This window comes from Plecotus auritus (assembly GCF_963455305.1).
Source record: "Plecotus auritus genome assembly, chromosome: 6".
NCBI classification, from domain to species: Eukaryota; Metazoa; Chordata; class Mammalia; order Chiroptera; family Vespertilionidae; genus Plecotus; species Plecotus auritus.
In genome coordinates, this window is record NC_137773.1 from 88,065,945 (window position 1) to 88,081,088 (window position 15,144).

General features: G+C 41.3%; 2 protein-coding genes across 2 annotated transcripts; both read right to left on the reverse strand.

Moving 5' to 3' along the window:
• Positions 1–2,543: 2,543 nt before the first annotated feature.
• LOC308251434 (olfactory receptor 7E178-like) lies at positions 2,544–9,471 on the reverse strand (the record flags this gene model as incomplete). The annotated part of the gene is made up of 2 exons (XM_080674820.1): positions 9,429–9,471; positions 2,544–3,418 (listed from the first exon to the last, which is right to left on the reverse strand). The coding sequence occupies exon 2, from the start codon at positions 3,372–3,374 to the stop codon at positions 2,544–2,546; it is 831 nt and encodes a 276-aa protein (XP_080530946.1). The 5' UTR covers positions 3,375–3,418; positions 9,429–9,471.
• LOC308251725 (olfactory receptor 7E24-like) lies at positions 8,548–9,492 on the reverse strand (the record flags this gene model as incomplete). Its single annotated transcript, XM_080675445.1, has 1 exon — positions 8,548–9,492. Exon 1 carries the CDS (start codon positions 9,382–9,384, stop codon positions 8,548–8,550), a length of 837 nt encoding a protein of 278 aa, XP_080531571.1. The 5' UTR covers positions 9,385–9,492.
• Between the last annotated feature and the right edge of the window lie 5,652 nt (positions 9,493–15,144).

The window sequence follows — 15,144 nt, forward strand, 5'->3', positions numbered from 1 at the left end:
CTGGCAGAGGAGGGCAGTTAGGGGTGAACGGGCTGGAAGAGGAGAGTAGTTGTGGGGAACCAGGCCTGCAGGGGAGGGCAGTTTGGGGGGACCAGGCCTCTAGGGGAAGGTAGTTGGGGGGGACCAGGCCTGCAGAAGATGGCAGTTGGTGGCAACCAGGCCTGCAGGGGAGGGCAGTTAGGGGCAACCAGGCTGACAAGAGAGGGAAGTTTGGGGTTACCGGGCAAGCAGGGGAGGGCAGTTAAGAGCAATCGTGCTGGCAGGGGAGCTGTTAGGCATTGATCAGGCTGGCAGGGGACTAGTTAGGGGGTGATCAGGCTGGCAGGCAGAAGCGGTTAGGGGCAATCATGCAGGTAGGCAGGCGAGCGGTTGAGAGCCAGCAGTCCTGGATTGTGAGAGGGATGTCCCACTGCCCATTTAAGCCCGATCCCACCGGGCAGTCAGACATCCCTTGAGGGGTCCCATATTGGAGAAGGTGCAGGCTGGGTTGAGGGACACCTCCCCCCCCCCCACTGCACAAATTTCGTGCACTTGGCCTCTAGTCCTATATAATAAAAGCATAGTATGCAAATTATCCCCTCGACCAGGAATTGGACTAGGAGGTTGGGCTGCCAGGGAAAGGGAGGGAGTACCCGGCCAGCAGCCGGCTTTCACTAGGGACCCTACAAGTGCACGAATTTCATGCACGGGGCCTCTAGTGTAGCATAAGACAATAGGAGGTCAAGGATAGATTGACCATGAAAAAAGAGAAGAAATGATGGTTACAAAGTGGAATCCTAATTGAGGCAGTTACCAGTGAAAGGAAAAATGTCCCCTTTGCTGAGGACATGGTTGTTTGTTATCCCTGAGTAATGAAAATGAAAATAGAGTTAAGTTCATTCATAATGACTTGGGAGACTTAACAATCTACAGGCACAATGAAAATCACACAGCCACTGGAAATAACATACCACTGTTTTTTTGTGTGTGTGTTTTTTTTTTTTTGTTTTTTTAATATATTTTATTGATTTTTTACAGAGAGGAAGGGAGAGGGATAGAGAGTTAGAAACATCGATGAGAGAGAAACATCGATCAGCTGCCTCCTGCACACCCCCTAACGGGGACATGCCCGCAACCAAGGTACATGCCCTTGACCGGAATCGAACCTGGGACCTTTCAGTCCGCAGGCCGACGCTCTACCACTGAGCCAAACCGGTTTCGGCATAACATACCACTGTTTTAAACCTCAATTGTATACCCTTGACCCAGACATAACATTACAATTACCTTTTGGTCCTGAGCTGACTTTAAATTCTTCCAATTGTATATCACACCATAGCTTTATTCCCCATATTATGAGTTATCGGTGAGGGTTAAGTCAAGGAGAGAGTAGCCACACTAGTTATTTTTAAGGGAGATACTTTAATATAGGTACGATTAAATAGTTTTAGAAAGATGTAAGGCATAACTGAAAGAAATATGGTAATACAGTGTCATAACTGCAGGTTTTATTGACAACCACATAGGATAAGGGGCAAGGCAAATGGTTGGAAGAACCTTTCCTTTTACTGACAATTACTGGAAGAATCTAAAGAGAAGCCAGGTGGGAAATCAGAGGCCGCACCACAGCGTAACACCTGAAAGCATAGAAGGGTAAGTTTGGAGCAGAAAAACTATAGCTTAATATCAAGTACAGAGAGACAGCTGTGGAGTGTGGAGGGAGAAGATATGTAAAAAAAGATATTACCCAGAATGTGAGGGGAGGAAATCACATTGACCTTTACTAAGGCAAGCTCTTCCATAGCTGCTCCTTTGGAGTTCTGATCACTTTAAGGTCTTCAGTATCTGATCATGAACAGTAAAGAACCCGAGACATACCAGTCCTTTTTAAATAAAATTTCAGACAAAATTCAGTAGTTCTCGGCCAGGTCTCAATACACATTAGACCCACCTGGGGTATTGTTAAAAAACATTATCCTCTTTTCACTCTCCAATTCAGTTAAATCTTTGTGTATGGTTAATGGACTCAGGCATAAAGATTTTTAAAGCTCATCAGATGCTACCTAGATTGAAGATCAGTGCCACACATTCTCTCACACACCTGCACTAATAGATTTGATTAAAGCCAAAGTTTTGTGAAAAATAGCATGGACACAAAAAATAGCTTGGACAGTGAAATGGTTGAGAATCATATATAACATACATATTAAAAAAGAGTTGTGAATTTCTACAGGATGCCTGGGTCATAGGCAACAAATACAGAAAATTCCATATTTTAATTGGATTAAATTGTGTGGTGACTTGACATACATAGAATCCCAGAATACTCCCTTAATCCCATCAAAGATGTGCCCAAATAAATTATTTTTAGACATAATAGATCAGGAGGATTGAAAGTCGTAAGCCACAAAAATTGTCTGACCAAAAAGAGGTTTGCCAACTACCAATGTTTGTTTTGAGTCATTTCTAATCCACAGACAAAATTAATAATAAATAAATAAATAAATAAATAAATAAATAAATAAATAAATAAGAAAAAATCTACAGTGGCCCATGTATTAAGACTAGGCTATTCTGTTGAGGAATCGCTGCAAGGCCCTCTTGATGTCCCTGTTCCTCAGACTGTAGATGAAAGGGTTCAGCATAGGGGTGACCACAGCATACACCACAGAGGTCCCTGCAGCCTTCCTGGGAAAATGTGAGACAGTGGAACTGAGGTACAACCCAATGCCTGTCCCATAAAATAAACAAACAACTGACAGGTGAGAACCACAGGTGGAGAAGGCTTTATACTTTCCACCTGACGATGAGATTCTCAGAATGGAGGAAACAATTTTATAGTAAGAGAAAAAGATACCTGTGACTGGAATGCCACCAAAGATGGCCCCAATAAAATAGAGTAATATTTTATTAGTAGAGGTATCATTACAAGCAAGCTCAAGGAGTTGAGGAGGGTCACAGAAGAAATGAGGAATTTCCATGCCTGTGCAAAAGGAAAGCTGTGATATCATCAAGCAGTGCAGTTGGGAGTCCAAAAGGCTGATCAAAAAAGACACCAGAAGCAGCAGGCTACAGACACGGGGGTTCATGATATCCAGGTATTGCAGGGGATAACAGATAGCAACGAACCGGTCATAGGCCATCACAGTTAGGAGCACACTGTCCAAACATCCAAAAAAATTTAAAGAAGACAACTGAGTCAGGCAGCCAGCATAGGAGATGACTCTGCTACGAGTTTGAATGTCCAAAATCACCTTTGGGACGGTGGTAGAAGAAAAGCCAATGTCAGCCATGGACAGGTTGGAGAGGAAGAAGTACATGGGGGTGTGCAGACGGGAGTCAGAGCCGATGGCCAGGATGATGAGCAGATTCCCCAGCATAGTCACCAGGTACATGGACAGAAACAAGCTGAATGTTAGAGGCTGCAGTTCTGGATCATCTGAGAAGCCCAGAAGGAGGAATTCCAATGCACCTGTTAGATTCTGGGGCTCCACATAACAGAGACACCTTTTAGAAAACACATGAGAGCTGGTATAAAGGAAACAAGAACATTAGTGTGTCTATATTTTGAATTTAAGCAATTCCTAGTTTTTACACTTAAGGACCATGCCCCTTTAGTAATATTTCTTGGTTATGACAAACATTCTTCTTAGAACTCTTTGCATATTGCATTTTGCTCCATGAGCCTATTACTGCATGCTTCACTTTGGAAAATATGGGCTGAATAAATGAGAGGATTAAAGTTATTTAGAGCTTTATAAATCCATAAGCACACACTAGCCTATCAATACCCTCCTAAATAGGAAAAAAAAAAAGGAATGAGAAGTATCCATCTCTCTTAACAAAATGCTCTTTATTATTGTCCTTATTAGTTCCAGGACACTAATAAGCAATTAAATGTACTTTATTTTATCCAAATGCAGCGTGATTAATTTCTTTGACTTGTAGTATTTATAAGCACGCTATAAGAACTATGTAATAAACACTCTGAGTCCATTTTTTGTGTGTAAAAAAGAATGATATCTCACCTTTTGTGACAGAATAGATGGACCTAGAGGGTATTATACCAAGTGAAATAAGTCAGACAGAGATAGACAAATACCGTATGATTTCACTTGTATGCAGAATCAAAAGAGCAAAATAAATAAACTAAATAAAAACAGACTTCAGTCCAACTTAGCTACAAATCAGAAGTTCTCAAAGCCCCCTCATCAGTTTCAATTAGTCATTCTGGGAAGCGTGCTTGGAGGAAAATGATGAATCTCATTCATTTCTTTAGTCACAGGACATTCCTGGAAGGCAGCAAACCAAGGCAGCAAAACCGCCAGTGTGTGTCAGCCATAGGGACTACGCTGTGTAATTATACACTAACAACATGTAAGCAGTATTTCACAGAGTGTGTATATGTTTTTGTTTGTTTTAGTTGCGTACTGTGTGCCAACCACAGAGTGGGTGCTGGGCAATCAGAAATAAATGAGAATCAGTTGCTTCCCCCACAGGCATGCGCCTGAGGTGACCTGGAAAGGAAAAGGATAGACTGAGTAGGTTGGCCAGGAGGGCTTTTGGTTTATTTTAATTTTCCTATTTGATTTAATCCATTATACCAAAAACATAGTTTTACCAATATACACAATTGAGATATTTTACAATCTTTTCTTATATGTCTTCAAAATCCGGTGTTTTACTAGTATAAGGACAGCACATCTCAGTTTGGAGTAGCCACATTTCAAGAGCTCAATAGCCATGTGATGTAAATTGTACGGAAAGACATCGTTCTGCACCCTGTGTCCTGTGAATAGCGTCTCACTATCCAAATCTGACTCCACCTTTTTTGCCCAAGGACCTGGGTACAAATTGAATAGGAATATTTTGCTCCTTTCCTCAACTCTAAATTAACAATAGTTGTATACCCTGATCTTGAGGGTATTATGCAGGTGAAAATGGAAGCTACATAACACAGACCTCTGAATCTGGCACAAGGAAACCATCAATGGAGTTTTGTGAAATTATGGTTACTCTCCTCATCACTGTCATGATGATAACCACAGCATTCATGATCATACTGGAATGCTTAGGGAATGAAGAGGTCTGGTTCCCTCTCTGGTATGGGCAATGACTTTGGAAGGTAGGAATGGTAGTGGAGAAGAGCAGGATTCTGAATGAGAGTTCTAAAATCTCCAAGGGAAAAAAATAGCATAAATTTCATAGGCTTCTGAGCTGTAACTTTGCTTATCGATGCCCTCCCATCTGGCTATCTTAGCTGTCCTGCTGCCTTGAAAATGAGGAAACAAGTTTCTCCGTAATTCCCCCTCCATCTACCATATCCCTTGCCACTCACTGGTTTGTGCTGTCTCTCCGCTGAGTCATGACCTAAGACTTTGGATCCACTGCCCTCTCCTGCCTGCTAATAAGAAGGCTGAAGCTCTGTTCTCAGGACTGGCGTGAAGACAGACTCAGCCATGGATCTCCTGAAGCAGGTCTCAATTCTGGGAGGAAGAGCCACACATATGACTCTTAACTGGGAATGGCAGCCTCTATGGCCTTGAGCACTCAATGCACAGAGGTCATAATTAGTGAAATTGGTCCATGTTTTCCTAACCTCTGAGGACTTCCTAATATTAACAAAGAGGAAACGGAGAATAGGGAATGTACTTAGGAGGGTCTGGGACTTGCCTCTTCTCAGGAGAAAGCACATCTGTACATTTTGCTTCTGACTTCCAGTTTCAAAAATCTTAATATAGAATGCAGACTCTTTTCAATTTATGACTTTTTGACTTTGACATCTGCAAAATCATTGTATTAATCATGTAAATTAGGGACAATTAGGCCTTCTCTAACAAGAACCATAACTATTTCCATTTTCTTCATTAAGACTTCTGTCTTTAAAAGGAAAAGTCTATTTCCTTTTTTAGGTTTTATTTTTAAAGACATAAGTATTGTATATTGAAGGTTTACTGTGAGCAAGATGCTGTTTGCAGCACAATACATTTTTTATTTCTTTTTTTCACTTCTTTTTTCTTTTTTTTCTTGAACTTATTGGAGATGACATTGATTAATACAATTATATAGGTTTCAGATGTACTATTCTATAATATGTCACCTGTATGTTGTAATGTGTGTTCAGCACCCCAAGTCAAGTAAGGGATTGTTTGCTTATTTAAATGACAGTCCAAGTTCTGATTTTTCTTGTTCATTGATGTTTTGGATACAGTAAAAACCTACTGACTTTCTCTTAAATTAAACAGGGTACCCAACAAGAGTGCAATCAAAGTATTAACTAGGGCTGCAGTCCCCTCAAAGTTTGACTGGGGTTGACCTATTCCAAGCCACTCACTCTTGGAAGGAGGGAGTTCCTTGTGCACTGTTGGCCAGAGGCCTTGCTCAGTCCTCTGCCTAATGCGCCTCCTACAGGGAAGCTCAGGCATGGCTGTGGCTCCCATTAGGACAGGTTACAAGAGACAAGGGCCAGGAATATAAAGCCTTTTTGTACCCTAATATCAGAAGTGACATCTCATCAGTTTTGCCATGTTGTGTTGGTTGGAAGCAAGTCAGTAGGCCCAAGACACACTAAAGAGAATGGGTTTCCACAACAGTGTGAATAAAGGAGTGGAGGTCATTGGGAGCATATTGGAATCTGCCCACCATGCAGGACCCACCCTCTATCAGGGCATTGGTCTCTAAGGACCACACACTGGAGAGATGGCTCTGCTTCCCAGATAGCCCACAATCCATCACACCACAATGCTCTCAGCAAAATTTCCTGCAATAAACTGGCACATGAGTAGAAATTGCCTCTGTTTGGGCGTTTCTGAGAACCCCACCATGTTCCCTCAGGACACACAGTCCAAAAAAGCCAGCATGGTTTCCCTTCCATCATCTTGGTCCCTCACATCAAGCTGCAGCCATTCTGTGCCAAGATTCAACAAAGGTCTCCAATGGCTTCTGATTTCTGTCATTGAGAAGAGCTTAACCTATTCCAGGATGAATTTTTCTTTGTATCCACAGATCCTAAAATTTATATAAGTGTGTTTGGGGCCTATTTCGTTGTTGTTTTTTTCCAATTGATAACGTGAGTATGGGAATGATGGTACCTTGCAACCTCCCACATCCTACTCATGCAGTCCTCCTGCCTCAGATAACTCTGGATGAGGAATTTAGAGATCAGTCAGTCATTAACTGATAGAAAGAAAATGTGGCAAAACCAAGTTGGTGATGCAGGAGACAACGGCCTCTGTTGCCCTGCAAAGATCAACAATTAGATCCATGAACGAAAACAGCTCTGGGAGAACTCAAGAGTCCACTTATGGAACGTCAGCAACACAGTGGAACAAAACACCTGAGAATAGCCACACAAAAGGAAACAAAGAGCAGCTTCATAGTTCCTGCATCATGCCATCACCTAGGCCAGGCTACTCAGCAGCAACAGGAAACTCCAAGCTAGAAAGAGTTGTTAACCTGGTGCAAGAAGGGAGAGTAGAGTGAGCAACTAGTTTACCAAGTCTTTTAGTGCCCCATAGGAAAGACCTGTTTTATTTCACTCCACCCAGAGAATGGCTAAGCTTAGACATAAAGACACAGCTAAAAGCAAAGAAGAAGAGCAGGGATTGCCACAATGGGATGTAGGAATGGATTAAAAATGGACAAAAAAGACCAATGGTACAGAATCTAGGGCCAGAAGTAAACCACTGCATACACAGGCAACTAATATTTGATAAGGGATACTCCGTTGGTTCTCAATCTAAGGAACTTTCAGGTGAAATATGAACCAGCCCCCATGCATGGAAAGCAGGGAGAGACCAAAGAAAGCTCACTACAGACCGGGAGGTGGCAGTTTTCATAAACCAGTGAATTTATATGCAAGGCTTGTCTAGGGTAGCCACAAGACAAGTATATCTATACACCTGCCCACCAAATCTTAAAAGTTCATATACAATAAAGGCCTTAACTGGGTTCAGTGATGTATAAAATCTAGATGGTCTCAACAAAACATAACTAGTTCGAGGGTATATCCTTAGGCCAGCTTCTGGAGAAGGGTAGGCAAGTGAAATGAACATTCCAAGGACAGGAGATTCCCCAGATTCCGCAGGGGCAGCTCTTGGGTCCAATGGCAGTCACATCTTCATGTACTCCTCCAACAGACCCAGTCATCAGTATTTATAAAATTCCCCAGTGGGTTCCAATAAAATCCATCATTATAAACCAGTGATCTGCATCCTCAGAAATTACCTGAATACTTAGATTTGAAAGATGCAAAATGTGTATGAAAAATACCAGAAAGACATGAGGAAAGATGTAACATTTAAGTATTTACTAAGAGAATTGTATATTTCACCTGGATACCAGAGTCAATGCATTTCTTAAGGAATTATGATGGCGTACAAAGGATCCCAGATTACTCTGCAATTCAATTAAAGTCAAATCAAGAGAAATAAAGTTCATATGTGAAGCATGGAGAGGAATGAAAACCATGAGACTAAACACAATATGACTAAGGCAACAGTGTTCACTGGTCTACATGTTTGGTTTTGCTAGATTTTCCAACTACACTCCATAGGGATTGCAGAGATATTAAGAGTAGACTCTTGGACTGTAGAGCCTCCATAGGGCACTCTTAATGTCCCTGTTCCTCAGACTGTAAATGAAAGAGTTCAGCATGGGGGTGACTATAGTGTACATGACCGAGGCCACCTCATCCTTCCTGGGGGAAGGCAACAGTGCTGATCCAAGGTAACCTCCAATAGCTGTTCCATAAAATAAGCAAACAACTGACAGGTGAGAGCCACAGGTGGAGAAGGCTTTATACTTCCCACCTATCGATGGAAATCTCAGAATGGAGGAAACAATTTTATAGTAAGAGCAAAAGATCCCTGAGATAGGGAGAAAACCAGAAATGGCACCAACAAAATACATGACTATGTTATTGGTGAAGGTGTCAGAGCAGCCAAGATGAAGGAGCTGAGAAGGATCACAGAAGAAATTAGAAATGTTTACATCTTTGAAGCAGGCAAGTTGTAACACAATTAAAGTATGCATCTGGGAGTCCAAAAGGCTGATGAAAAATGACATCAAAACTAAGAAGCAACAGAGGCATGGGTTCATGATGGCTGAGTAGTGCAGAGGGTGACAGTTGGCCACAAACCAGTCATAGACCATGACAGTCAAAAGCATGCCATCCATACATCCAAAAAGGATCAAAAAAGACATCTGTGTCAGGCAGCCCCCATAGGAGATGACTCTGCTGTGAGTCTGGATGTCCACAATCATCTCTGGAACAGTGGTAGAAATGAAACAGATGTCAGCCAAGGACAGGTTGCAGAGGAAGAAGTACATGGGGGTGTGGAGGTGGGAATCAGAGCTGACAGTCAGGATGATGAGCATGTTCCCCAACACGGCAACCAGGTACATGGACAGGAAGAGTCCCAAGAGCAGAGGCTGCAGTTCCAGGTCATCTGAGAGACCCAGGAGGAAGAATTCTGAGACACGTGTTAGATTTTGTGGTTCTATGTAGCCAGGACACCTTTAGAAGAGGATTGGGGAAAGGAAAATAAGTAAATGAGCACACAGCCTTGTATCCATATTCTGTATTCAAGCTATTCACCCCTGAGGTCATATACTCCAGTACCTTTACCAATATTTCTCAGTATGATAAATCCTATTTAATTAGAACTGTTGCTTTTTTATTTTCTATTTTTAAATGTGCCTTTATTGTTGAAAGTATTACAGATGTATCCTTTCCCCCGCATTGACCCTTCCAGCCTGCCCGCTCCCAGCCCCAGGCCTTCACCACACTATTGTCTTTCTTTATTGGTTTCCATGTTATTCACCTCTTTCTATATACACTTCACTGTCCAGAAACTCCATTGAAAAGTATCAGAGGAGCAAGAACATTAGAGATAACAAAGTCATAATCACAGGAAAGCACAGCTACTTCTTTAAAATATATATAGAAGGAGAAACACCCATCCCCCTTTAAGAAATAAAAATTATTCTAATTTTAAGAAATTAAGAAGTAGCTACATATAACTTCTTTTATTAAAATACAATGCTAGTTAGTTAGTTCCTTTATTTAGAGTATTTTCAACACTGTATAAAAGACAGGATTGTGTAATCTGGATTCTAAATGAAAGTTGAATGTTCATAATCAGAAAATATTTTTATGAGATAGTTATCTTCATGCGTTTTACCATTCTTTGGTTTTCTGTCTCTCCTTCATAGAAATAAGTAATTATTCTAGCATGAGAGTTGTCCTTTAAAAGTCATTTGGAAGTTGTTTTTCAATTAGTACTAGTTTAAAATTTTTTGAGGAGCCACATATTGTTTATTATAATGACGGTAGGATATTTATTCATGCCAACAGTGTACCAGGGTTCCCTTTTCTCCACATCCTCAGCAACATGTGTCTTTTTTTTCTTAATTTATCTTTATTGTTGAAAGTATTACAAATGTCACCCTTTTTTCCCCATTGACCCCCTCCAGTCCAGACCCCACCCCCCACCCCATGCTCAGGCCTTCACTACACTGTTCTCTGTGTCCACGGATTATGCATATATGCATATAAATTATTTGGATAATCTCTCCCTACCCACCACCACCTTCCATCTGAGATTTATCAGTGTGTTCCATTCTTCTATGTCTCTGAATCTATTTTGTGCATCATTTTATTGTGTTGATTAGATACCACATATGAGACTTTTCTTTTTTATAATAGCTATTCTGATAGGTGTGAGGTTATGTACTATTGTGATTTCTATTTGCATTTCCCTGATGGATAGTGATGTTGAGCACCTTTTCATATATGACTGTTAGTTTTGTTTTTCTGATCATAATCCCTCCTATTTATAGTTGAGGAGTTTAGCATTGGGGAGGTCCCACTGCCAGGTTTAAGACCGAGATTTCTTATCCTATCTAATAAAAGAGTAATATGCAAATTGACCATCACTCCAACACACAAGATGGCTGCCCCCATGTGGTCAAAGATGGCTGCACTCATGTGGACACAAGATGGCCACCACAAGATGGCCAGCAGGGGAGGGCAGTTGGGAAGGACCAGGCCTGAAAAGGAGGGCAGTTGGGGGCAATCAAGCCTGCAGGGGAGGGCAGTTAGGGGTGACCAGGCTGGCAGAGGAGGGAACTTGGGGGCGACCAGGCCTGCAGGGAAGGGCAGGTGGGGGTGACCAGGCCTGCAGGGGAGAGCAGTTAGGGGTGACCGGGCCTGCAGGGGAGGGCAGTTAGGGGCAATCAGGGTGGCAGGGGAGCAGTTAGGCATCAATCAGGCTTGCAGGGGAGTGATTAGGGGGTGACCAGGCTGGCAGGCAGAAGCGGTTAGGGGCAATCAGGAAGGCAGGCAGGTGAGCAGTTGGGAGCCAACAGTCCTGGATTGTGAGAGGGATGTCCGACTGCCTGTTTAGGCCTGATCCCGATAGGACATCCCTCGAGGGGTCCCAGATTGGAGAGGGTACAGGCTGGGCTGAGGGACACACCCTCCCGTGCACGAATTTCGTGCACCTAGCCACTAGTTTTGTATAATAAAAGTCTAATATGCTAAGTGTCCAGCCATTGGTTAGACCACTCGACCAGTCTCTATGACACTCATTGACCACCAGGGGGCAAATGCTCCAACTGGTAGGTTAGCTTGCTGCTGGAGTCCTGCCAATCGGGACTGGGCAAGATGGGCCAGACATGCCCTGGAGCCCTCCCATGGTCCCACCCCAGCCCCTATCGTGCACCAGTGGGGTCCCTAGGCCTGGCCTGCACCCTCTCACAATCTGGGACCCCTCAAAAGATGTCGGAGAACCAGTTTTGTCCTGATCCCCACAGGCCAGGCCGAGGGACCTCACCAGTGCACAAATCTGTGCACCCAGGCCTCTAGTGCCTAGATAATAGATTTTGATATCAATCCTTTCTGACACAGTGATTGAAATTCTCTTTCTTCAGCTACCAGAACGTTTATTATTTTGACAGAACACACTATGATTCAATTGAGGAAAAATTCAAAATAGAACAATGTAAATATATATGGGCAGTTTCCTCTGGTATAAAATTGAGATAATAATTGAAGCTACCTTTAATGTTTATTGTAAGGAAGTTTTAAAAAATCACTTCAGTTGCTTAAACCAGTGATTAATATTTCCAGTTGATTGATATATTTGCCTGTGGTTGTTTAAAAATATACGGATACTGTGGCCTCAGCCTAGAACCAATTTATGCAGCATCCCTACATGTGAGATTCTTGGTTGTCCTGGTGTGAAGCCAGTATTGAGAAACACTGCCTTAGAATACTGCCCAACACTTAGGTAATACTCCACTGATATTACCTATTATTACTGCCATTGACACCCACCACCCACATTAAAAATATAAACATTTAACAGTATTTCCTTCATATCTCATGTTGTAGAGAGATTTGAAACATTACCGATAAGTATTGATTTTTCTTGGGATCTTAATTCAATCCCATTTCTATAAATACTCATTGCCCAAAGGCAACCAGTGTCATTGCTTTGGTGGGCATGTTTTTTTTTTTTTTTTTGTCAATGTTGACTTACGTACCCATAAGCAGTTTTCTTAAAACCTTGCCTATATACGTCATCACTGAAATGTACTTCCTTACCACAACATTGTGTTTAAGTCTCTTAATGCAGTACATACATTGACCTAAAACATTTTATTGATGCACATTATTATGTGAGAGAAGACTTCATTTTATTTCGTTTATAAATTTATGTCTATATATTTTAATATAAATTTGACAAATGTAAAATATATATTTAAGATATTTATAACTTAACATATTTTATTTTTATGTTAAATATTTTACATTGTATATTTTATATTTCTATTATATTGTTATTTATATCAGTTTCTTCATACCACAATTCCATGGAAATTCTTGCACTTCTCTTAATTTCACACAAGTGAGAACTTGTATTGATAAGTTAGTGGTGATTAATATTTCAACTTCTACAAATTGGTGCCAGACTGATCAGCAGCCCCTGAACGACGGATGAACAGATTACTCCCACACAGTTTAACTGTGAAAGAGAGGGTTAAGGGGCTCCCTGGCTCTAGTGTCCAGAGCAGCCTCTATTGCCTGCCTCGTTAGGCCTTTATTGGAATTTTTATCTTTAGATACAATCAGTAGGGTGAGTAATCTTGGGAGGACACATGTGCTTACATTGTACTCTAAGCAAGGGCATCCAGGGATTAAGATTAAGCATTCCAGTAAACACCCGGGTGTCTGCACGTACACAGACTTGTTTGAAAATGTCGAGGAATAATTAGGGGCACCGCCTTCCACACTCCCCTAAGTCTCCCCTAAGTCAGAATTCTGATAAACAGGTCAGGTGGCCTTCCAAAAATTTCCCTTTTATCAGAAGGTCCTACTTACAACTTTCCAACCAAGTCTCTTGTGCTCCCCAACAAATTGGTAATTGTGAAATATTTCTTGTTCCAATACAAAAATCATTTTCTATTAATTACATCCTTTTATTATAAGGATATGCATTTGAAAGTGTTCCTGAAGTCTGTTTTATAATAGTCATTCCATGAGAACTCCACATGAAATTTTCATCTTCATAGCAATTTATTTTCCATTTTGGATTTCAAAACTGGACTGTACAATGCTTGACTATTTATAGAAAACCATAAAATCCACAATGTTTGTGACATTATGGCCCCTGTAAATCACTGACACATTTCCAAATTCACAGGTAAACTCACTGAACCAAAAGGGGATAAATCAGTTCTTCTACCTCCATTTCCCATTGGGGACCAAAGTAGGTTTGAAAGAACCACTCCTTAGCTAACGTGGAGGTGACAGTGCCCTGGTTCAGGAATAAGGAGATCCATTTTTTATTTCTGAATCTTTCACGCCCTCCATGTGGAGTGTGTAGAAATCTCAGAATCTCTGTGCTTGCGTTCCTTCTTGGAAATGGCCAGTCTAACATTCATCTCTAGACCATGTGTGGGACCTAAGGGAAGTTTGGAAGTCAAGAAAGTTTTGATCATTTTTTAACAAAGAATTTCAATCATTATTAGGATAGTGTGCTTACTAATAAAATGCAATTCCAAAAATGTAATACTATTCTATGGCGGAAAGGGTGAAGCCTCTCCTGTCTCAATCAAGGCACTAGAGCATGGAATGACATGAAACCCTGAAATGTATCTCAGCTCAGCACTAACATTTACTACCCCCTTCTTTCCTGCTGCTTTTTAAAATATTTATGAAAAACCCCTGCAATGGATATTCAGTATTTGAATAATATAGATACTACTACATGGAAATTAACAGGTGTCATAAAAAGCCCATGACATAGACACAAATAAACACTATTTTATCTTCTCTCTATTCCTATGGGACATTCTAGAAATGGAAGGAAACACTGGCATGGATGGTCAAATGCAGAGAATTCATATTGACCACTTTATTTGTATACACAATGGAAGAGTCTATTCAATATTTAAGTGAGATTTTTTGTGTTTGATGCCTCCTGTCTGCCCAAAAGGTATAGGCTTGGGATGGGGGATCAGAAATAAATGACAGTCATTTCCCTCAATATACTAAGGATGTACTTGTAAAAACCAAAATGAATGGTCATGTCAGGGATGTAGGGAAACCATTAAGTTCAGCTCACCCTTACTGTATGCATTCATCACATATTTATTACATAGAGGGCATCAATTATTTGTTTAATCCTTATTCAGTGAAGTTGTGTCAACTGGGCATCAACTCAGAGGACAATCCCACGTTTCAAAGACATTAAGAACTTTCCCCGAAGCACACTAATAATAAGTAGAGCAGAAGGAATTCAAAATTAAATGATCATTCTCTGAAGTCTCATGCACTAAACTTCATTGTGCCCAACTTTCTGAAATTTTAAGCAGAGGTACAGAGATCTTAACCACAGGTATCTCTGAGGTACATTTTGAACTGCTTTGAGTATCCTGAATAGGAATGGACCCAAAGATTCTGACTTTGGCCCTTGCCAGTTTTGCCCATTGGATAGAGCATTGGCCTGAAGACTGAAGGGTCCCAAGGGCACATGCCCAGGGTGCAGGCTCAGTCCCCAGTAGGGGGCGTGCAGGAGGCAGCCAATCAATGATTCTCTCTCACCAATGATGTTTCTATCTCTCTCCCCCTCTCCCTTTCTCTCTGAAATTAATAAA